Source organism: Nomascus leucogenys, chromosome 21 (assembly GCF_006542625.1).
Source record: "Nomascus leucogenys isolate Asia chromosome 21, Asia_NLE_v1, whole genome shotgun sequence".
NCBI classification, from domain to species: domain Eukaryota; kingdom Metazoa; phylum Chordata; class Mammalia; order Primates; family Hylobatidae; genus Nomascus; species Nomascus leucogenys.
The window spans coordinates 52,643,759-52,668,583 of NC_044401.1; the positions used below are offsets into that span (position 1 = coordinate 52,643,759).

The following is a 24,825-nucleotide window of genomic DNA, read 5'->3' on the forward strand; positions in this document are numbered from 1 at the left end:
TAGAGATGGAGGCGGGTGGATCACCTGAGGTCAGGAGTTCCAGAACAGCCTGGTCAACATGTCGAAACCCTGTCTCTACTAAAAATACAAAAATTAGCCAGGTGTGGTGGCATGTGCCTGTAGTCCCCGCTACTCAGGAGGCTGGGCAAAAGAGCGAAACTCTGTCTCAAAAAACATAAAAATGTTAATAGAAGCAAGGCCTCTCCCTACAAAGATGTACATGTGCATATATACAATATTCTGTATTCAGTTTCTGGAAGTTCGTGAATTCACTGAAGTTCTCAGAAGTTGAAAGATTGAAGTTAACCCCCATACCCTAATTCCTAGATGATAATCGAATTCCCAGGTTTACTAGTGAGTATAATACACTTAAAAATTGAGCGAGTTCAGCTTTTCACTTGAAGAATTTGTTTTAATAGCGGAGGTACACAATTTTTGCTAACTTTGAATGTTTTTTATATGCCAGACTCTAAATTAGGTACTTTATATACACTATCTTATTCATTCTTCACTGCAATTTAGTGAAGTTTGTACCATTATTATCTTTACCCGAGATCCATGGAGTTGCCCAAGTAGTGAAGCTGGATTTCAAACTCAGTACCTGTTCTTTTATCTACTAAACCAAAAGTGTTCAATATAGTCTCCAGGATATGTAGTATGTAATGAAACTGTTGTTGCCGCTGCTGTTCATTGATGTAGCAAATATTTTTTCTTTCTTTCTTTCTTTTTTTTGAGACAAGGTCTTGCTCTGTTACCCAGGCTGGAGTGCAGCGGCATGATCTCAGCTCACTGCAGCCTCCACCTTCCAGGCTCAAGTGATTCTCCCCTCTCAGTCCCCCAGGTAGCTGGGACTACAGGTGCAAGCCACCATGCCTGGCTAATTTTTGTATTTTTTGTAGAGATGGGGCTTCGCCATGTTGCCCAGGCTGGTCTTGAACTTCTGGACCCAAGTAGTCCTCCCGATCTCAGCCTTCCAAAGTGCTGGGATTATAGGCATGAGCCAACGCAACTAGCCAGTGTAGCAATTTTCTTTTCTTTTTTTTTGAGCAACCATTCTTACTGCATTTTAATTTAATCAATCAGTTTTTTTTTTGTTGTTGTTGTTTTTTGACACGGAGTCTCGCTCTGTCGCCCAGGCTGGAGTGCAGTGACGCAATCTCGGCTCACTGCAAGCTCCGCCTCCCAGGTTCACGCCATTCTCCTGCCTCAGCCTCTCCGAGTAGCTGGGACTACAGGCGCCCGCCACCACGCCTGGCTAATTTTTTTGTATTTTTAGTAGAGACGGGGTTTCACCGTGGTCTCGATCTCCTGACCTCGTGATCCGCCTGCCTCGGCCTCCCAAAGTGCTAGGATTATAAGCGTGAGCCACCGCGCCCGACCTGTTTGTTTGTTTTTTAAGGTATACAGTCTTGTTATGTTGCCCAGGCTGGTCTTGAACTACTGGGCTCAAGCGATTCTCCCACCACGGCCTCAAGCGATTCTCATTTCTCGGCCTCCCGAGTAGCTTGGTGGCGTGTACCACCAAACCCAGCTATTTTTTTTGTTGTTTTGAAATGGAGTCTCTGTCACCCAGGCTGGAGTGCAGTGGCGCAGTCTCAGCTCACTGCAACCTCTGCCTCCCGGGTTCAAGTGATTCTCCTGCCTCAGCTTCCCAAGTAGCTGGGATTACAGGTGCCCACCACAATGCCCAGCTAATTTTTGTATTTTTAGTAGAGATGGGGTTTCACCACATTGGCCAGGCTGGTCTGGAACTCCTGACGTCAAATGATCCACCCACCTCGGCCTCCCAAAGTGCTGGGATTGCAGACATGAGCCACCACGCCCGGCCTAAAAACAACATTATTAATTTTTTTTTTTTTTGAGATGGAGTCTCGCACTTTCGCCCAGGCTGGAGTGCAGTGGCACGATCTCGGCCCACTGCAAGCTCTGCCTCATGGGTTCATGCCATTCTTCTGCCTCAGCCTCCTGAGTAGCTGGGACTACAGGCGCCCACCACCATGCCCGGCTAATTTTTTGTATTTTCAGTAGAGACGGGGTTTCACCGTGTTAGCCAGGATGGTCTCAATCTCCTGACCTTGTGATCCGCCCGCCTCGGCCTCCCGAAGTGCTGGGATTACAGGCATGAGCCACCGCGCCCAGCGTAATAAATTTATAAAGTAATCTCTCTCTCTCTCTCTTTTTTTTTTTTTTTTTGGAGCCGGAGTTTCACTCTTTTTGCCCAGGCTGGAGTGCAATGGCACGATCTCGGCTCACTGCAACCTCTGCTTCCCAGATTCAAGGGATTCTTCTATCTCAGCTTCCTGAGTAGCTGGGATTACAGATGTGTTCCACCACACCCGGCTAATTTTGTATTTTTAGTAGAGATGGGGTTTCACCATGTTGGCTAGGCTGGTCTCGAACTCCTGACCTTACATGATCCGCCTGCCTCGGCCTCCTGAAGTGTTGGGATTACAGGTGTGAGCCATGGCCCCGGCCCCTTTTTTTTTTTTTTTGAGACAGAGTCTCCGTCGCCCAGGCTGGAGTACAGTGGCAAGATCCCTGCAACCTCCGCCTCCCGGTTTCAAGCAATTCTCCTGCCTCAGCCTCCTGAGTAGCTGGGAGTACAGGTGCATGCCACCACAGCCCAGCTAATTTTTGTATTTTTAAGAGACAGGATTTCATCATATTGACCAGGCTGGTCTTGAACTCATGAGCTCATGCAGTTCACCCACCTTGGCTTCCCAAAGTGCTGGGATTACAGGTGTGAGCCATCGTGCCTGCTCTAGTAGAAGGTCTTAAAGAAGTATTAAACATATACTAGCACCTAACTGACACTTTTTCCTTATATCAGTTTTAGTTTATATCTTGTATACGTATCCCTTATAATCGTTTTGTAAACCATGAATAGTATATATCCTGCTTTGGGAAACCAATGGTGCTATACTGTTTTATTAATGTTGTTCAGCTACCTGGAGTAGCTCAAGACCTAGCACAGGTTTTACCATTCACCTCCTCCAAAGGCGAGAAAATATACTTAAAGGGGCTAACTTTGAAAATATGGGCTATTTCCTTCCCTTCTCTGTTACTTCTTTCCTCCCTCCTTCCCTCTCTCTGCTCTTCCTCCAACCGCTTTCCTCCCTCCCTCCCTGGCACTCTCAAGAAAAAAGGCTATTATGTAGATGATGGTTGGAAATTGCTAGAAAGGGTCACATAATTACAGATTCTTGTATCCGGTGCACAGTCGTCATCCAGGGATTTCCCTCCACTGGCCTTCTGGAGATTTCCTTCGCTTCTTTCCTATGCTGGGTGTCCCATTTCCTATATCTTAAGTCTTTCTCTTGCTATATTCCTGTAACAAATCCCTTGAGAAAGGAATTATGGGCCAGGTGCGGTGGCTCAAGCCTGTTATCCCAGCATTTTGGGAGGCCGAGGCAGGTGGATCACCTGAGATCAGGAGTTCGAGACCAGCCTGGCCAACATGGCGAAACCCCTGTCTCTACTTAAAAAAAAAAAAAAAAAAAAAAAATTTAGCCAGGTGTGGTGGTGTGTGCTTGTAGTCCCAGCTACTCGGGAGGCTGAGGCAGGAGAATTGCTTGAACCTGGGAGGTGGAGGCTGCAGTGAGCAAGGTCACGTCACTGCACTCCAGCATGGGTGATAGAGCAAGACTCATCTCAAAAAAAAAGAGAGAAAGGAATCATGGAGATTCAAATTTTTGTAATCATGAATGTCAGAAAATATCTCTGTAGTTCTGTCCCTCACTGATAGTTTTGCTGATTATTGTAAATTGGAGATAGTTTTCCTTCAGAATCTAGGAGGCTTTGCTCCATTATGTCTTCTAGTGTTGTTGAAGAGTTTGAAGTCATTCGGATTCCTGATTTTTTTTTTTCTTTTTTTGAGACAGAGTTTTCACTCTTGTCACCCTGGCTGGAGTGCAATGGCGCAATCTTGGCTCACTGCAATCTCTGTCTCCTGGGTTCAAGGGATCCCTGCCTCAGCCTCCCAGGTAGCTGAGATTACAGGTGCGTGCCACCACACCTGGCTAATTTTTGTATTTTTTAGTAGAGACAGGGTTTCACCCTGTTGACCAGGCTGGTCTTGAACTCCTGACCTCATGATCCATCCGCCTTGGCTTCCCAAAGTGCTGGGATTACAGGCGTGAGCCACTGTCCTGGGCCTGTATTTTTTTTTTTTTTTTTTAACTGTAAAAGTTTATAGAATCTGGTCCTCCTTTATTGTGAAATTTAATGTGTTAGGCATTTGATAGGCTATTTTAATCTGATAGTTCAAGTTCTTTCATTGTGGATGTTTTTCTTTTTTCTTTTCCTTTCTTTTTTTTTTAAATTTCCAGACAGGGTCTCCCTCTGTTGCCCAAGCTGGAGTGCGGTGGCACAACATAATCACAGCTCTTGGCAGCCTCGACATCCTGAGCTCAAGTGATCCTCCCACCTCAGCCTATACCTGGGAGTACAGGCGTTCGCCACTGTGTTGGAATAATTTTTTTAATTTTTTGTAGAGACGAGGGTCTCACTGTGTTGGCCAGGCTGGTCTTGAATTCCTGGGTTCAAGTGATCCTCCTGCCTCACCCTCCCAAAGTACTGGATTACAGGCCATTGTGGGGTTTTTTTTCTCTGTGTGTTTTGGTCTTTATCATCCATGTTAGAGGGTTTCCTAAAAAGTCTGCTATTCCTTGGCAACCTCTTTATTTTTTTAAAAGATAAGATTAAAAACAAATTGGAATCTTTGAATGCATGGATGAGATTTGTTGTCTTTGAGCTTTATTGTGAGGTAAGGGAAACCAAAGATTTTAGTTTCTTTGTTTGGTTGCCCCACTGGGGAAAAGGGATTTCTGCAGTCAAGAATTCAGTTAGTGTAGTCTGCAGAACAGTATTCATACTCTCAACTGTGTCTGGAATCCTCCAGTCAAGAGATCCTCTAATTTACCTTCTCCAGGAATATAAGCCTGGGAGTACTTTTTTGTTTTTTCCTCTTCACGTCAGATGGGTAATGTGTCTATGTTGTTACAAGGTTTGAAGAAGGCACATCTCACACGAGTGTGAAAACTCAATCATGCTTATAAACTACAAAGGATCAGCCTGGGACTGAGTTTTAGAGAGTTTCAGAGTTTCAGAAGAGTTTCAGAGAGCTCTTTGGGAACTAGGTTGTTGAATTCTACTTTTTGTCAAAGGAGTATAAAAAATAGAAAATAGTCTCTTTCTTTTAAGTTGCTAATGGAAAGCTGACTAATGTGGAATTCTTAGAAAGATTATACCCACTGTTGTTGGTTGCCTTTATCAATCTATATCTTTACCTTCTCTAAACTTTTAGAAGGCCTTGTCACTTCTAAGAAAGATGAAGTAGTAGCACAACCCTCCTTTTCCGGGTTAAACCTACTTCTCTCTGCCCCAAAAGATCAGAAAAAACAGACGGTGATCCATTGCTTCAGAAAATAAGTTTATTGTGACAATTCTTCCAAGCCTACTCTTTATTTTTAGTAGAGACAGGGTTTCACCATGTTGGCCTGGCTGGTCTCGAACTACTGACCTCGTGATCCCCTTGCCTTGGCCTCCCAAAGTGCTGAGATTACGGGTGTGAGCCACTGTGCCCTGCCAAAATTAAATAATTTATTATCAAACATTTAAAATTAAATTTGAAGGAGAATATTATACAGTATTTGGATTGAGAATATAATTGTGTAAAAGTACATGTGTATGTGGAAAAGGATTAGGGCCACAGCCCCAAAGTCACCGTTACTAAATAGAAAAAGGTCCATTTTGAACAGATGTACCTCTGCAGAGATGTAGCTCAGCTAGCAGGAAAACTTCTACATGTGAATTAGAAGGATCTCTATCCTTCATGCTTATGCTGTCTGTATACCAGACACATGGCCTAGCAAGTGAAGCATGGGCTGAATTTCCACCCTCTCTCGTCTCCTGTGGTGGGTGTTCTTCTGTGGGATAGAAGCTATAACAGTATATTTTACAGTTTACTCTGTGTTAGGTGCAATGCTAAGTGCTTTACAAACACTACTGAACAATTTTTGTTTTGTTTTGTTTTTGAGATGGAGTCTCACTCTGTCGCCCAGGCTAGAGTGCAGTGGCGCGATCTCGGCTCACTGCAAGCTCTGCCTCCCGGGTTCATGCCATTCTCCTGCCTCAGCCTCCCGAGTAGCTGGGACTACAGGAGCCCGCCACCACGCCCGGCTAATTTTTTTGTATTTTTAGTAGAGACAGGGTTTCACCGTGTTAGCCAGGATGGTCTTGATTTCCTGACCTCTTCATCTGCCTGCCTCGGTCTCCCAAAGTGTTGGGATTACAGGCATGAGCCACTGCGCCCGGCCACTATTGAACAATTTAATAACAACTCAATTAGATAAATATTATCTTTATTTTACAGTTCTTCTGCCCAGACATCTTCTGAACTTCATAATTCTATATGTAACTGCCTGTGTCATTTATTTTCCATATAGTGAGCCACCACGCCTGGCCAGTTTTTAAATTTTTTTGTAGAGACAGGGTTTTGTCATGTTGCTCAGACTGGTCTGGAACTCCTGGGCTCATCCGCCCACCTTGACCCCCCAAAGTACTGGGGTTACAGGCCTGAGTCACTGCGCCTGGAACAATCCTTTTAAGATTTAAGCCTGGCCAACACAGTGAAACCCCGTCTCTACCAAAAAATACAAAAATTAGTCGGGCGTGGTGGCACGTGCCCATAGTCCCAGCTACTTGGGAGGCTGAGGTGGGAGAATCGCCTGAACCCAGGAAGCAGAGGTTGCAGTGAGCAGAGATCGTGCCATTGCACTTCCTCCGGGTGACAAAGTGAGACCCTGTCTCCAAAAAAAAAAAAAATCTAAGGTAGATTGTGCCTTTTGTGCCTTTCCTCTGCTCAAGACTTTTCAGTGGCTTCCCACTTCACTCAGTAAAAGGCAAAAAGTCCTTTTAATAACCTACAAGGCATTATGTTACCCACATTTTCCCTGCTCCCCTACATTGTACTCACTTAACTCTATGATCTTTTTACCATTCCTTGTACAAAGGATTTTCACTGGCTCTTCTTTCTGCCTGGAATGTTGTTCTCTCAGTTATCTGCAAGTCAGACTCACTGATTTCCAAGTCTCAGCTGTTACCTGTTCGTTGAGAACTACTGTGACCTCACTGTATAATTGCAGTCTGCCTTCCTTTCCCCAGCACGTATCACCCACTATCATAGAATTTACTGTGCATGCCTCCACCAGAAGATAGGCTTCTCTTATGATCATGGATCCTTGTCTTTTGTTCTCTGAGGTAGCCCAAGCATCTTGAACAGTGCCTGGTACATAGTAGTCACTCAGTAATGTTTATTGCATGAATAAGTGACGAAAATTGGTATATGGGAAAGGTAAGCAATTTGGTGAAAGGCCAGGCCATACAGCTAATAAAAGGTGGAGGTAGATTTTGAACTGATATTTATTTATTTATTGTGCCTCTAATATTAGAAGATGATACCCAAAAAAATGTGTTAGGATTAGTAAAATTGTGAGTAACTTCCCCTTTATCCTCCTTCCCAAATTTAGTTTTTGTTTTATTGTAAATAAAAATATAAATAAAAATATAATTAGGCCAGGTGTGGTGGCTGACGCCTATAATCCTAGCACTTTGGGGAGGCTGAGGTGGGAGGGTCACTTGAGGCCAGGAGTTCAACACCAGCCTGGGCAAGATAGTGAGACTTCGTCTCTACAGAAAATAAAAAATTAGCTGGACTCAGTGGTGTGCACCTGTAGTCCCAGCTAATCAGGAAGCTGAGGCAGGAGGATTGCTTAAATGTGGATCAAGGCTGCAGTGAGCCATGATCATGCCACCGCACTCCAACATGGGTGACAGACCCAGACGGGTCATGCCTTAGAAAAATAAACAAATAAAAGTATAATTAGAAACAGATTATCAGAGTAGAGGAAAGAGCCAGATACCAGGAAGCCAGAGTAGGCTGCCACAAGGTTGAAATCTGGCACCTCATCTTAGGAACCGCCTCTCCCACAAATGCACGGATCTTAACATATGTGATGGTGTGATGAAACCCTGGTGAGATTTGTGAATATTCTGAATACCATGTAACCTTGGACATTTTTACTTAACCTTTATGGTCCATAGATTGCTCACTCTAAAATGATAATTTGTCTTATAGGGGGTTGTTGGGAGGATTAGAAGGGATATTGTATGTAAAGAACTGATACATAATAAGCATTCTGTACTAGCTAATACATTAGCTAATATCATTATTGTTGCTGCTGCTTAGTTGATACAGAGTTTTAAGAAATTTATTTTTTGGTGGATATATCTTGTTGTCTAGTGAGTTTTAGCGAGTACCAAAATAGAGAGCAAACACTTACTGTTTTTGTTCAGGTAGCCAAATAAGCTTTGTCAAGTATTTGTGTTTTTTCATGGACACTTGGTTGTGGTTCTAATTTTATATTACATCTTAAACAATAGCCACCTTTTCTTAATTATTTACATAAATTTTAGTATTTAACATGTGGATTCTACAACTACCATTGTTTCATTGGTTTTGCATTTTTGGTTGATTTCTGTTGGTTAGTTGATTTAAAATGATCCATAGGAATTATGATATAACTGTCATGATATTTAAAAATTAGTAAACTGGCTGGGCGTGGTAGCTCATGCCTGTAATCCCAGCTGAGTACGAGCTGGTGGATCACTTGAGGTCAGGAGTTTGAGACCAGCCTGGCCAACATGGTAAAATCCTATCTCTACTAAATATACAAAAATTAGCCAGCATGGTGGCTCACACCTGTAGTCCCAGCTACCTGGGAGGCTGAAGTGGGAGGATCACTTGAACGTGGGAAACAGAGGTTGCAGTCAGCCAAGATTGTACCACTGCCCTCTAGCCTGGCCAACAGAGTGAGACCATGCCCCCCGCCCCCCCAAAAAAATAGTCTCAGGTTCATCATACTTATGTGAATAGAAGTTACTGCCAGTGTATCCATTAAAGTATCTTCTACTTTAAAGTAGAAATTTGAATGATAAATAAGGTCACAAAATAACTACAGTACCTGAGAAAAGAATGGCAGTATAATATACTGAAATTTTTTTCTTTTTCTTTTTTTTTTTTTTTTGAGACGGAGTCTCGCTCTGTCACCCAGGCTGGAGTGCAGTGGCGCGATCTCGGCTCACTGCAAGCTCCGCCTCCCGGGTTCACACCATTCTCCTGCCTCAGCCTCTCCGAGTAGCTGGGACTACAGGCGCCCGCCACCTCGCCCGGCTAATTTTTTGTATTTTTAGTAGAGACGGGGTTTCACCGTGGTCTCGATCTCCTGACCTTGTGATCCGCCCGCCTCGGCCTCCCAAAGTGCTGGGATTACAAGCATGAGCCACCGTGCCCGGCCTGAGATTTTTTTCTTATTAACACGGTAATGAAATACATGAAAACTAGTAGAGTCGAGTTACATGAAGTAGGAAAAATGACTTTTTAAAAACTTTTTTTTGTAGAGTAGGTGTCTAACTGTGTTGTCCAGGCTGGTATTTAATTCTTGGGCTCAAGTGATCTTCCAGTCAGCCTCCCAAGCAGTTGGGGCTACCGGTGCATGCCACCACACCCGGCTAGTTTTTAGATTTTGTAGAGATGAGGTCTCACTATTGCCAAGGCTGGTCTCAAACTCCTGGGCCTAAGTGATCTTCCTACCTCTCCAATCGGGATTAGCCCGGGCTGGTCTCCCAAAGTGCAGGGATTAGCCCGGGCTGGTCTCCCAAAGTGCAGGGATTAGCCCGGGCTGGTCTCCCAAAGTGCAGGGATTAGCCCGGGCTGGTCTCAAACTCCTGGGCTTAAGTGATCTTCCTACCTCGGTCTCCCAAAGTGCAGGGATTACAGGCATGAACTACCACACCTGGCCAGGCTGTAAGCCCATTTTATAACTTGAATATAGAAATAGTTTTACACTCTAACTTTTTAATTTTTGAGACGGAGTTTCACTCTTGTTGCCCAGGCTGAAGTGCAGTGGCTCACTACAACCTCTGCCTCCCAGGTTCAAACGATTCTCCTGCTTCAGCCTCCCGAGTAGCTGGGATTACAGGCACGTGCCATCACACCCAGCTATTTTTGTATTTTTAGTGGAGACGGGGTTTTGCCATGTTGGCCAGGCCGGTCTTGACCTCCTGACCTCAGGCGATCCACCTGCCTCGGCCTCCCAAAGTGCTGGGATTACAGGCGTGAGCCACTGTGCCTGGCCACACTCTAACTTTCTAAAAGAAATATTCACATACGGAATAAATGCAGTTGAGAGATTTTAGAAAGATACGGCTTTGAATCCTGGTCACCCCCACCAACCATCACAGAATGATTCAAAAATCAAAAGGCCTAGATTCTACTCTGTTTCGCCTTCCTCTACTTTGGCTACTATTCTGTTAAAAAATTACTACATGGGCCTAACTCCAAAATCAGTCTCTGAAAGATACCAGGGGACGTTTACACCATAATAATCATGAATTGCTTGATTAAAGCAAATATATCCCCAAAGTCCAGGTGGCAGAATGATGCATGAAGCTAATAAAAGGCAGTTTTTTTTTGGTGAACCTAGGGAACCTATCACCCTCAGAAATAATGTCGACCAGAAAAAATAGTTGTAGAGAAGTTTATATAAATTCATGATGGATAGATACAGAGTAAGTGACTACAGAAAGCTAAGATAACTGGCAATTATGAGTCATCCCTTTTTTTTCTATCCTAAAACGTCCCCCGGTATCTTTCAGAGACTGATTTTGGAGTTAGGCCCATGTAGTAATTTTTTAACAGAATAGTAGCCAAAGTAGAGGAAGGCAAAACAGAGTAGAATCTAGGCCTTTTGATTTTTGAATCATTCTGTGATGGTTGGTGGGGGTGACCAGGAGAAGTCAGGAATCTAGAGGGAAGTAGCTTGGAACCAGGTAAACCTAATTTCTGTAATAGCCTAGAATAATTTGTATTAAGTAAATTGTAGGCTTTTGAAATAATTTATATGGTTTAGATATCAAGATAAATTATGAATACACTATGTCTTCTCTGGCATGTAAAAGGTAAATGTTTCACCTATAGAATGCAAGTTCCCAGACTGTCTTACCAAATAAATGTTTAAAGCCTGGGAACTTTTGTGGTAATAAAAGTTGTTACTACTATTTTGTATATATGAAGAGTTTTTTTTTTTTTTTTTTTTTTTTTTTTTTTTGTGACGGAGTCTCGCTCTGTCACCCAGCCTGGAGTGCAGTGGCGCGATCTCGGCTCACTGCAAGCTCTGCCTCCCGGGTTCACGCCATTCTCCTGCCTCAGCCTCCCAAGTAGCTGGGACTACAGGTGCCCGCCACCATGCCCGGCAAATTTTTTTTTTTTTTTTTTGTATTTTTAGTACAGACGGGGTTTCACCATGTTAGCGAGGATGGTCTCGATCTCCTGACCTCGTGATCCGCCCACCTCGGCCTCCCAAAGTGCTGGGATTACAGGCATGAGCCATCGCGCCCGGCCTTTTTTTTTTTTTTTTTTTTTTTGAGACAGAGTCCAGGCTGGAGTGCAATGGCACAGTTTTGGCTGACTATAACCTCTGCCTCCTGGGTTCAAGCAATTATCCTGCCTCAGCTTCCTGAGTAGCTGGGACTACAGGCGTGCAGCACCACCCCTGGCTAATTTTTGCATTTTAGTAGAGACGGGGTTTCACCATGTTGGTCAGGCTGATCTTGAACTCCTAACCTCAGGTAATCCGCCTTCCTCAGCCTCCCAAAGTGCTGGGATTACAGGCGTGAGCCACCCCACCTGGCGAAGAGAGTTATCTTTAAAAATAAAAAAATCTTTATCATTGAGCAGAAATGTGATTTTACAATTAGTTTCCATATAAACTTTTTGTTACCAAAGTATCTTCAAATTACATACTTAACAATATTCTTTTAAACAATGCCTTTTTTTTTTTTTTGAGACAAGGTCTCGGTTTGTTGCTTAGGCTGGAGTGCAGTTGTGTGATCGTGGCACACTGCGGCTTCGACCTCCTTTGCTCAAGCAATCCTCCCACCTCAGCCTCCCAAGTAGCTGGGTCTACAGGTGCATGCCATGACACTCAGCTAATTTTGGAAATTTTTTTGTACAGACGGGGTCTTGGTATGTTTACCAAGCTGGTGTCAAACTCCTGGGCTCAAGTAGTCCTCCCATCTCAGCCTTCCAGAGTCCTGGGATTACAGGTGAGAGCCACGGTGCCCAGCCCATGAACAATTAACATTTTTTTTTTTTATGTTTGGTTTACCTTTTTTTTTTTTTTTTTTTTTTTTTGAGACAGAGTTTTGCTCATGTTGCCCAAGCTGGAGTACAATGGCACTATCTTGGCTCACTGCAACCTCCACCTCCTGAGTAGCTAGGATTATAGGCGCACACCACCACGCTTGGCTAATTTTTTTGTATTTTTACTAGAAATAGGGTTTCACTATTTTAGCCAGGCTGGTCTCAAACTCCTGACCTCAGGTGATCTGCCCGTCTCAGCCTCCCAAAGTGCTGCGATTACAGGCATGAGCCACCGCGCCTGGCCTACCTTTTTTTTAATGCTTATCTATTTCTTGCAGTATCGTTTACTTTTGATATTATACTACACATATAGTACTTGGAAGTATTAAATTGTATTGGTATTGGTGACAGATGACACTGACCTTATTCTTAAATTATGGAAAATGACTCGTGTGTGTGTGAAGGGATCTCACTGTGTTGTGCAGGTGGACTTCAATGGCTGTTCACAGGTGCAGTCATGCACTACAGCCTCGAACTCCTGGCCTCAGGAAATCCTGAGTAGCCTCCTGAGTAGCTGGGGGTAAATACTCTTTCAGTTAGACCTTTAGCTAATGTATTGGGGGCAATATTCTTTCCTGGGAGGTCTTGTTTTTAAACCAGTCCTGCCTTAAATTGTTCCAATTTTAGTTCTGTGGCTTTGAGTCTGAGGTAATTTTCAGTTTATTGGTATTAGAAACATTCCTGTGTTTGTGTAGTGCTGGGTGTGAAATGTGAAGTTAAATCTTTAAATAGTTAATAGATACTATTAGATTGCTATACTTCTGTGGTTTATACTCTTCACTGTGAGAGTAGAATACTTCAAATGCTTGTGCTAGATGTTTTGTCTTTTCAATTTTACAAATCTGGCTGGGCACAGTAGCTCACGCGTGTAATCCCAGCACTTTGGGAGGCTGAGGTAGGTGGATCACCTGAGGTCGGGAGTTGAAGACCAGCCGGGGCAACATGGTTAAACCCCATCTCCACTAAAAACACAAAATTAGCCAGGCATAGTGGCATGCCTGTGATCCCAGCTACTTTGGGAGGCTGAGACAGGAGAATCACTTGAACCCAGAAGGCGGATGTTGCAGTGAGCAGAGATTGCGCCACTGCACTCCAGCCTGGGCAACAGAGTGAGACTCTGCCTCAAAAAAATAAATAAAAATAAAATAAATTTTACAAATTGATATTAAAAATAGTTTTTATATTTGTGTTTCGCTACTTTATATATAAACATATATGTTTGTTGGCCTTTGTATTGCTTTTCTGTGAATTTAATTTCCTGTTTTTTTCCAATGGCATTGTTCATCTTTTACTAATTTTTAGGAGCTCCTTGTTTTTGTTATTTTTTTTTTTTTTGAATTGGAGTCTTGCTTCATTGCTCAGGCTGGAGTGCAGTGGCGCAATCTCGGCTCACTGCAGCCTCTACCTCCTGGGTTCAAGCAATTCTCCTGACCTCAGGTGATCCACCCACCTTGGCCTCCCAAAGTGCTGGGATTACAGGGGTGATCCACTGTGCCCAGCCAACATGTCTGTCTTTTTAAATGATTGATCTTTTCCAGCATGCCAAATTTCTCCATTCATAAGAGAATACATTTGATTTTAGAACTTTTCTGTGGAACTTTGAAAGACCTTTCACATGCAGAAGCTGATTTTCACTTTGGCTTATCTAGTTTTAGTATGTGTCTAGGATGTGTGTGTGTGTGTGTCTGTGTATACATTTTTTAACATGGAGCCTTTAGTCAGAGAAATTACAGTATTAAAAGCTAGATCTATGCTTATATTTGAAGGTAGTATCAACAGGGTTTCTGAATATTTCCATTTAAGATTGAAGTATGTTGCTTCATCTTATATATAAAAAAAATATGATTTTTTTTAGAAGATGCTTTTTCCTCCTTGTTTTCAGATGTCTGCCCGGATTTTTCAGATGTTTGCCTTGATAAAGGAATACCTTAGTAGAATTTTCTGTGATTAACAGGTTAGAGTTTTACCCCTCTTTCCTGAGCCAACTTGTAGGGCCCTTGAAGCAGCATTGTCTGCGTATTTCAGCATGTTCTGCAAATGTGACCATCGTTTGTGTGAGTATGTGCCATGAAAATGGTTAGGAAGGCCAGGTGCAGTGGCTCACACCTGTAATCCCAACACTTTGGGAGGCCAAGGCAGATGGATCACCTGAGGTCAGGAGCTCGATACCAGCCTGGCAAACATGGAGAAACCCTGTCTCTACTAAAAATACAAAAATTAGCCAGGCGTGGTGGTACATGCCTGTAATCCCAGCTACTCGGGAGGCTGCGGCAGGAGAATTTCTTGAACCTGGGAGGAAGAGGTTGCAGTGAGCCAAGATCGTGCCACTGCATTCCAGCCTGGGCAAAAGAGCAAGACTGTCTCAAAACAAAAACAAAAACAAAAAAAAAGAAAAGAAAAAGGTTAGGAAACATGAACTTTAGCCTGCCTCTTTTTTTTTTTTTTTTTTTGGAGACAGAGTCTCACTCTGTCACCCAGGCTGGATGGAGTGCAATGGCGCGATCTCAGCTCACTGCAAGCTCCACCTCCCAGGTTCACGCCATTCTCCTGCTTCAGCCTCCTGAGTAGTGAGGACTACAGGCACCCACCACCATCATGCCCCCTAATTTTTTGTATTTTTAGTAGAGACGGGGTTTCACCCTGTTAGCCAGGATGGTCTCCATCTCCTGACCTGGCGATCCACCCGCCCGGCCTCCCTAAGTGTTGGGATTATAGGCGTTAGCCCCCGCGCCCGACCCTTAGCCTGCCTCTTAAGCTGTTAGTGGTCTTGATATGGAGATAGAAAATAAAATACTATGAATGATAATCTAAAACTTGAATTAAAGTAGGTGTATTTTTATCTTGTCACTTTTTATTAAAAGTTATTGTAGTATGTTCTCTACTAAGTACCAGCACTATATTTTGAGTGCCTGCAAGACTTAGAATTCGTTTGTAAAATTACTGTTCTTGGACTGAGGTTACATTTTAGTCTTGTCAGTGGATTCTTCACCAATCAATTGGAATCAGTCAATTCCAATACAGTCTTCCCCCACAGTTGAATATAGAATAAAATCTATTGCAAGCTGGGTGCAGGGGCACACGTGGCAGGACTGCTTGAGCCTAGGAGTTCAAGACTAGCCTCGGCAACGTAGTGAGACCTCATCTCAATTGAAATATATATCTATATAAAAAATAAAATTCATTACAGTTCATCTTGCTGGAAAACAAAATACTGTTTTTGTAATTAAAAAATTTTTAATTTAGAGATGGGGTCTTGCTGTGTTGACCAGGCTGGTCTCGAACTCCTGGCCTCAAGCAGTCCTCCCATCTGGGCCTCCCAAAGTGCTGGGATTACAGGTGTGAACAACTGCACCCGGCTGACAAAGTATTTTTTAAAGATATACCACTAAATGGAGATTTGATTCACATTTGATAGTTTTTGACAGGTCTTTTCTATTTAAAAACATTTCTGTTTTTGTAGCATTATTCTGGCTTTTCCCTTAATTTAGTAAGTATTTGAGCGCCTTTGTATTCCAGATACTGAGCAAGATTGGCAGGGTTCTGCCCTTAGGGAGCAGAAGGAAGGTAGGGGGACTGACTAAAACTTGAGAACTATCTAACATAAGTACCATGCAGAAAATGAAACAGTATTAATTGGCAGAAGGAGAGCAGGCTATTTTGGCTAGTGTGGTTAGGGAAAGCCTCTCTAAAGAGATGTCTCTTGGGTGGAGACAAGATGTGAAAAAACCAGCTTGCCTGTTTTTGGGGTTTCAGCCTTGCAGGTGAAGAGAAACACGAAGTTGAGAAGTCTTGAGGCACAAAGTCTGGCATGTTATGAAAGAAGGCCTTTAGACGCCTTGTCATGGAGTTTAGATTTTATTTTGAGTTTTAAACAGGGGAGTGACACAATGAGTTGCATTTTAAGCTTGTTCAGGCTGTTACATCGATCATTAGGAGCTGTATCATTTCGGGCTAGTGAGATGCTCAGATGAGTGTGCCTTCTGTCTCTTCCCTCATCTATTTCTCTCTTATCTGGTCTTAAGCTCCTCCGTCTTTTCCTTTTTAGTTGGAAAAAAAAGATCTAGAAAAAAGAGGAGCTGTAGGTACTCCTAAAAAGGGACCTCACAGTAACCTGGGGATAGAGTTAGGTAGGAGTGAGTCAGGGCTCAGGTTGAGGTTCTAGAGGCAGGAGGCAGCGAGATCTTGTTCTGTCATCCCCTCTTACAGAAATAAAATATGCCGATAAAAGTTTATAGTGTAATAGTAAGATATAAAAACAAAAAGTAAGTAATGTAGAAAATAAAAGCCCTTCACAGTCCTGCTGAAATGATCACTGTTAACACTTTAATTCTAGAGTTCCCCATCCATTTATTCATTTCTAGATTTCCCTCTCTCTTTATAGATTAATATTAAAGGGTTCAGACTATATATTTTGTTCATTTTTTGTTGTCTTGGATATCTTTTCCCATCTCTGTATATATGGATCTACTTTATTTATCACATGGATATTAACATGGTTTATTTAATTCCCTATTGTTAGGTATTTGATCTTTACCACAGTTTTTCAAGGGTATGAATAGTGCTGCAAGGAATATGCTTACACATGTTTTTATACACTTGTCTTAGGCTTCTGTGGGACAAATTTCTGGAGTAGAATACTAGATCATTCTTTAAGAACATTTCAAACTTTTAATAGATACTATCATATTCTTTCCCAAAAGGATGTACCAAGACTGTATGAGAATAACTCCATGTTGTGGTCTTAAGTTGTCTCTAAACCTCTTTGGTTTTCTCAGCTGTCATCTAAGAATACTAAATATCTAACCTCCCTCTTGATTTGGGCATGTGATGTCATTTAGCACATAGTGGATATTCAGTTAGAAACTTTTGGTTGAAAACAAGGTTTGGATTCTGTGGTCTTTAATTCTAGGCCATTTCAGCTCTGACTGAAATGATTTGAGTGTTAGTGTTATATATGGGAAGGTAAGGGCTATGGAGTCAGTGCAGCCCAGTTCAGAATCCCAGTTTGCCACTTACAAGCTGTGTGTGTGAGAATTTTCTCAGCTGTAAAATGGGGACATAATTCCTACCTAGAGTAATACTGTAAGTATTAAGGTGGATAATGATTGGAATGTATGCTATGTATCCTGCCTCATAATAGTAAGCTTCTAGTAAATGGTAGCTATTGTTAATAATAAAACAAGTTTCTGAAGGAGGAAGGCTTGAAAAGATGGAATTCCTTATCAACCTCAAAGTTTTCTAAAGGAGGAAACCCTACCCCCCTTACTTCTTCTTGGTTTCTGACTATGAACTGAACTCTGAACTCTGAATGAACTGAACTCTGAACTCTGAATGTTATGGTAGAAAATTCATGGACTTTAAATTTAAACAGATGAGGAATCTGGTTATTTTACCCACTGCTGGGGTGTTCTTGGGCAAGTAGCATGACTTCTGTGTCCAAAAAAGAAAGGGTTTGCAGTGACTGAACCTGTAATCCCAGTACTTTGGGAGGCTAAGGAGAGTGGATTGCCTGAGCTCAGGAGTTCAAGACCAGCCTGGGCAATATAGTGAGAGCCTTTGTCTACAAAAAACTTTTTAAAAATTAGCTGGGCATGGTGATGCATGTCTGTGGTCCCAGGTACTTGGGAAGCTGAGGTAGGAGGATCATTTGAGCCTGGAAAATCAAAGCTGCAGTGAGCTGTGATCATGTCACTGCACTCCAGCCTGGGCAACAGAGCAAGACCCTGTCTCAGAAAATAAATTAATTAAAAAGAAAGTGTGGATGGAGGAAGGGATTAAAAATCTGGCTGGGCGCGGTGGCTTATGCCTGTAATCCCAGGTGTGATTTGGGAGGCCAAGGTGGACAGATCACGAGGTCAAGAGATTGAGACCATCCTGGCCAACTTGGCCAACCCCATCTCTACTAAAAATACAAAAATCAGTCGGGCATGGTGGTGCATGCCTGTAATCCCAGCTACTCGGGAGGCTGAGGCAGGAGAATCGCTTGAACCTGGGAGGTGGAGGTTACAGTGCCTGGTGACAGAGTGAGACTCTGTCTCAAAAAAAAAAAAAAAAAAAGAAAAAAGAAAAGAAAAAATCTTTGGGGTTGTTACACAAATTAAATGAGATAATTTATTATTATTATTTTTTTGAGATGAAATTTTGCTCTGTCCCCCACGCTGGAGTGCAGTGGCGCCATCTCGGCTCACCACAAGTGGTGGGATTACAGGCATGAGCCACCACGCCCGGCTTGAGATAATTTATAAAGTGCCTAAAATACATCCTAGAAATATTAGTTTTTCTTCCTTGAAGTCATAAATTATGGCTTGCACTTTTTTGCAGGTATTTCTCATAGTACTAATGTGTTGCTCACACTTAAGGGTAGTTGTTTAGGAAGCAGAGAAATGTAATTGAAAAAGTAATAGACTAGAAGTCTTGAGACTTGGGCTCATGTTCCAGGTTAGCTTTTTTTTCTTTTTTGGGGAGATGGAGTCTCGCTCTTGTTCCCCAGCCTGGCGTGCGATGATGCAATATCGACTCACTGCAACCTCCACCTCCTGGGTTCAAGTGATTTCTCCTGCCTCAGCCTCCCTAGTAGCTTGGATGACAGACACCCACCACCATGCCTGGCTAATTTTTGTATTTTAAGTAGTGACAGCATTTTACCATGTTACCCAGGCTGGTCTTGAACTCCTGGCCTCAAGTGATGCACTGGCCTCGGCCTCCCAAAGTGCTGGGATTAGAGGTGTGAGCCACTGTGCCTGGTCCCTTGCTAAATGTTTTGTTTTGTTTTGTTTTTGAGGTGGAGTCTCGCTCTGTCACCCAAGCTGGAGTGCGGTGGCATGATCTCTGCTCACTGCAAGCTCTGCCTCCCCGGTTCATGCCATTCTGGCTCAGCCTCCCGAGTAGGTGGGACTACAGGTGCCCGCTACCACGCCCGGCTAAGTTTTTGTATTTTTTCTTTTTTTTTTTTTTGAGATGGAGTGTCCCTCTGTCGCCCAGGCTGGAGTGCAGTGGCGCGATCTCGGCTCACTGCAAGCTCCGCCTCCCGGGTTCACGCCATTCTCCTGCCTCAGCCTCCCGAGTAGCTGGGACTACAGGCGCCCGCCACCGCTCCCGGCTAATTTTTTGTATTTTTAATAGAGACGGGGTTTCACCGTCTTAGCCAGGATGGTCTCGATCTCCCTGGCCTCGTGATCTGTCCGCCTCGGCCTCCCAAAGTACTGGGGTTACAGACGTGAGCCACCACGCCTGGCCAATTTTTTGTATTTTTAGTAGAGATGGCGTTTCACTGTGTTAGCCAGGATGGTCTCTATCTCCTGACCTTGTGATCCACCCGCCTCGGCCTCCCAAAGTGCTGGGATTATAGGCGTGAACCACCGTGCCTGGCAGTCCCTTGCTAAATCTTTTAACTGCTGGTCCCATTTTCCTCATCTATGAAATATTTTATAGAAATGTACTATTAAAGAAACTTTTCTTTGCTGATGAATGCAGGAGGTATCATTAAAAACCCACATAGTGCTACTTTCATAATTACTCTTTATGTATTGTGTTCTTGGGTTAAATACTTTTGTTCTAGGGTTACAATTATTTGTGTTTCTTACTAGGTTTAAGAATTGTTTAAGCTGCATCAATGGAGCACATACAGGGAGCTTGGAAGACGATCAGCAATGGTTTTGGATTCAAAGATGCCGTGTTTGATGGCTCCAGCTGCATCTCTCCTACAATAGTTCAGCAGTTTGGCTATCAGCGCCGGGCATCAGATGATGGCAAACTTACAGATCCTTCTAAGACAAGCAACACTATCCGTGTTTTCTTGCCGAACAAGCAAAGAACAGTGGTATGTGAACATTCTACTTAGGAAATTTAGCTATTTATCTGCCTGTGGAACACATTAAGGATCATGTTGTTCAACTTAAAGACAGGCAAAATATTCATTGTCATTTAGGGCCTTTACTGTTTTTTTTCTAACTGCAGATTTATTTCTTTATATTGCTGTTCCTTCCACACCCCCTATTTTTTCCTACCTCTTGGCCTTCCTTCTGTTACTCTTGCCTGGAATGTCTTCCTTTGTGCCACCTCATCCAAACAAATAGTACATTCTTACGGGTATATTTCGAAGACTTTTCTTTGCAAAGTCTCTAGGCCTTTCCAACTACTTTAGAAGACATTTTATTTCTTCTATTAAAATATTCACCTAAAGCTTTTTGAATATTACAATCAAGTATAAAGAAGAAAGTAAAATTACATAGAAAAATTTATTTTTGTATATTTCATAGGCCCAGGACAAGTCTGGAGGCAGCTGAATCATAGAATCTTCTTTTTCAGGGCACTGACACCAGCCACTTAGTTCTGCGTAGTTTATTTTTGTAGTACCAGTGACAGGTTCATATTGGCATCATGGCAGGACACTGCCACTAGGTTTTCTGATAGAAAATTTCTTTTCTTTTTTTTTTTTTGTTTGAGACAGATTCTTACTCTGTCGCCCAGGCTGGAGTGCAGCTCACTGCAACCTCTGCCTCCTAGATTGAAGTGATTCTCCTGCCTCAGCCTCCCAAATAGCTGGGACTACAGGCACATGCCACCACGCCCGGCTGATTTTTTTATTTTTATTTTTAGTAGACACGGGGTTTCACCATGTTGACCAGGCTGGTCTCAAACTCCTGACCTCAGGTAATCCACCTGCCTCGGCCTCCCAAACTGTTGGGATTACCAACATGAGACACCACGCCCAGCCCGATACAAAACTTCAATTTTTCTAAGAATTTAGCACTCAAAAAGTTTTCTGGCCGTGTGTGGTGATTCACACCTGTAATCCCAGCAATTTGGGAGACCGAGGTGGGCAGATTGCTTGAGCTCAGGAGTTCGAGACCAGTCTGGGCAACATGGCAAACCCCTTCTCTACAAAAAAAAATTCAAAAAAGTAGGCCTGGTGCAGTGGCTTACGCCTGTAATCCAAGCACTTTGGGAGGCTGAGGCCAGCTCATTACTTGAGGTCAGGAGTTCGAGACAAGCCTGGCCAACATGGTGAAACCCCATCTCTACTAAAATTGCAAAAATTATAGCCAGGCATGGTGTTGCACGTTTGTAATCCCAGCTACTTGGGAGGCTGAGGCAGGAGAATCATTCGAACCCGGGAGGCAGAGGTTGCAGTGGGCCGGGATTGCGCCACTGCACTCCAGACTGGACAAAAGGGTAAAATTCTATATAAAAAGAAGAAATAACAACAAAAATGTAGCCAGGCGTGGTGGCACGCGTCTGTAGTCCCAGCTACTCGGTACTCGGGAGGCTGAGGTGGGAGGATGGCTTGAGCCCAGGAGGCAAAGGTTGCAGTGAGCTGAGATCGCACCACTTCACCCCAGCCTGGGTGACAGAGAGCCAGACCCCTTCTCAAAGAAAAGAAAAAAAAAAAGTTTTCTACTATTATGGATAAAACAAACAAAACCAACCACCTGGCCAAAACAGAAAAGTGAAATTGCATTGGTTTTGTTTGGTGGAACTTTTGAGAAAACTTGAGTTCAAAACTTCCATGCCTCTTCCTTTCCCATCCTCTGTTCTTTGTGTAAAATCAGTGCATTGTGTTTATTCCATATAGTCAGGTGAAGCAAGGTTCTGAGGTGAGGAACCCCAGTCCAGAGTTTTCTCTGTTTGCTTCTAACAGTTCCACTCTTCCCAATTTGTTAATAAATTGTTTATACTTTTTTTGTGAACCTAAGGGGTCTCCCTAGTGTTGAATACTTAGGTGCATTTTGAACTGAAGGCAAAACTCAAAAGTCTAACTTTAATTAAAGTTTGAGTAAGTTTATCTTTGTCTCTCTTCCTAAAAATGAAAATTTTATGGCTGGCAAAATAAGCAGTAATAATCCCCTATATCTGAACAATGGTCTTCCATTTGCAAAGTAATTTTACTTACTGTTTCTTATTAATTTTCTTTGTGACCTTAAATTGAGAGGTCAGATAGGAAGTGTGTGTTATGAGAAGCTGAAGACCATTTGGTGCTTCTTCAGAGTGTTATTGAGAGTATCTTCTCCATCCCCATCTGCTACCAGTTTGCCCAGAAGGCTGGGAAACTTAATTTGGCATAGTGATTAAGTGTATGAACCTTTAAAACAAGAAAACCCCAATTTAAATCCTTGCATTGCCTTTTATTAGCTGTATCATTTAGAGAAGTTCTGTACTTTTTTGAGCCTCTTTCCTGACCTTTATGAAATTAGGCTTGTACTTAGCACAGTGGCTGATTTTTAAGTGAAGTGGTAGCTATGATGATTATTATTATATGTATTTTTTTTAGATGGAGGCTCTCACTGTCACCCAGGCTAGAGTGCAGTGGCCTGATCTTGGCTCACTGCAACCTCCACCTCCCAGGTTCAAGCGATTCTCCTTGCCTCAGCCTCCCAAGTAGCTGGGATTACAGGCACCTGCCACCACGCCTGGCTAATTTCTTTGTATTTTTAGTAGAGACGGGGTTTCACCATCTTGGCAAGGCTGATCTCAAACTCCTGACCTTGTGATCCGCCTGCCTCGCCTTCCCAAAGTGCTGGGATTACAGACATGAGCCACCGCACTCAGCTGCTATGATTATTTCTTAGCTTTTTATACATCTATGTAGTCCTTCATCCCCTCCACTTGAGCACAGCTGGTGGTTGGAAACCAAGCTTGACTTCTCCTACAGCTTATGAGAAGGTTGTAGCCTAGGTTAGTTTTGCCTGTTTCTTTGGGTAAAGATGAACTAACTGTGGAAGAACTAGCTGCTTTCACCAGGCACTCAGCTGCAGGAAAGCAGTAGAAGAGGGAAGAGTCACTTAGCTAGGCCAGCACCATCAGTCAGCTCTTTTTACTCCTCCCCAGGTTGCTTCACTTCCTGAACCCAGAATGACTCTCATAATCACTCAGTGGGTTCTAGAATTATTTAACTGATTTCAGCATGTATCCATGGAGGGCTGTAAAGAGGAGAATGAGACAGAGGATGTATATCTGATTTAAATAATTTTAGATGTGATAATTAGGTTTTTGAATGTTTCTTGGAATTTTTATTTTCTAAGTGTATGCCTCTTTGACTTTCTCCTGCTGTTGTTGCTGCTATTGCTGCTGCTGCTACTGCTTCTAATTATTATTAGATGAGTGATTGACTGGAGCCGAGGACCACTACTGTTAGAATCAGCTGACCAGCAGGTTAAAATACAGATTAATCTGTATGAATGGGCTTTGTTCCATACTAACTGAATCAGAATCCTTGGATGTGTTGGACAGGTAGATGGAATCTATATTTTCACAAGCTTCTCTGCGGATTCTAATGCCAGCTACATTTGGGAACCTGACTGGATTAGATGATATTTAAAGAACTGTCCAGCTTGAAGTATGATTTAATGAAGACTGATAATGTAACAGATATCACTTTATAGCTTAGAAAACTTTGCTATACAGTATTTGATGCAGGTCATGATTCCGTTAGTGTATGTTTATTACTCTTCGTTTTCCTCATTCTTAGTATCTTCATAGTTCATATCAGTATAGCTTGTTTTGTTTCTGAAAAGCTGGAAGTTGGTGGGTATCACTGCATCAAGAAACTTTTAAAGTAAACTTATTTTGGAACATTAAAAAATATATACAGGCTGGGTGCAGAGGCTTTTCCCTGTAATCCCAGCATTTTGGGAGGGTGAGGTGGAAGGATTGCTTGAGCCTGAGTTTGAGACCAGCCTGGGCAATATAGTGAGATCTTGTCTCTACAAAAAAAAAAAAAATTAGCTAGAAGTGGTGCTGCCCACCTGTGGTCCCAGCAGAGGCTGAGGTAGGAGGATCACTTGAACTGGGGTGGTCAAGGCTGCATGTGTCATGATGATGCCATTGTATTCCAGCCTAGATGACAGAGCAAGACCCTGTCTCGGTATATATAATATAGATTTTGCACACACACACACACACACACACACACACACACACACACACACACACACGTAGAGAAAATAACAAATCTGATGTACCCCTTACCCACTTTCAACATTTAGCTAACCATGGCAGTCCTGCTTAATCTGTGTTTTCATCCACTCCTTTCCCAGTGTTTTGACACAAATCCCAGATATCATTTGTCTGAACTATTTTGGTATCTACAAGGAACTTTTAAAGGATGCTAATTTTATTTATTTTTAAATAGGTAAAGCATTCATATGAGCCAAAAGTCTTGGGTGACCCCTGCCCCTGTATCCCCATTTCCTCAGCGGTTTCCTGTGATCAGTCTTTATCTATTCGAAGAATCAGTTGGTTTCCCCTTACCCTGTTGTTCACGACCTTTCCTTTCTTCCACATCTCTGAAGGAGAGGAAAACCCATCAGTAGCTAAGGAGGCTATCACAAACTCCAAAGGAACTGTGTTCGTTTGGAAAATCTTTTCCTTTCTCCCAGATGATTGATCCTCCTGGAGAATATTCCGCCCCCACTCCCATCACCTTCTCGACTAATCTGTTAACAAGTTCAAATTCTTCTATACTGTACTCTCAATGTGGAGTCCATCTTTGGGCTTCAAAGAATGATTACAGCACAGATAAGTCCCCATCAGTCCCTGGTGATAGCAAAATAAAGCCTTGTGAA

The 24,825-nt window shown here is 42.8% G+C and overlaps 1 protein-coding gene and 1 pseudogene across 2 annotated transcripts in view; one reads left to right on the forward strand and one right to left on the reverse strand.

Moving 5' to 3' along the window:
* RAF1 (Raf-1 proto-oncogene, serine/threonine kinase) overlaps positions 1-24,825 on the forward strand; it is an 81,174-nt gene that overhangs the window by 26,201 nt on the left and 30,148 nt on the right. For both annotated transcript variants that reach the window (XM_003264994.3, XM_003264995.3), the window contains exon 2: positions 19,849-20,081. In XM_003264994.3, coding sequence (XP_003265042.1) covers positions 19,875-20,081 — 207 coding nt within the window. In that variant the 5' untranslated portion in view covers positions 19,849-19,874. The remainder of the gene's footprint in view (positions 1-19,848; positions 20,082-24,825) is intronic.
* LOC115832218 lies at positions 4,972-5,069 on the reverse strand (annotated as a pseudogene).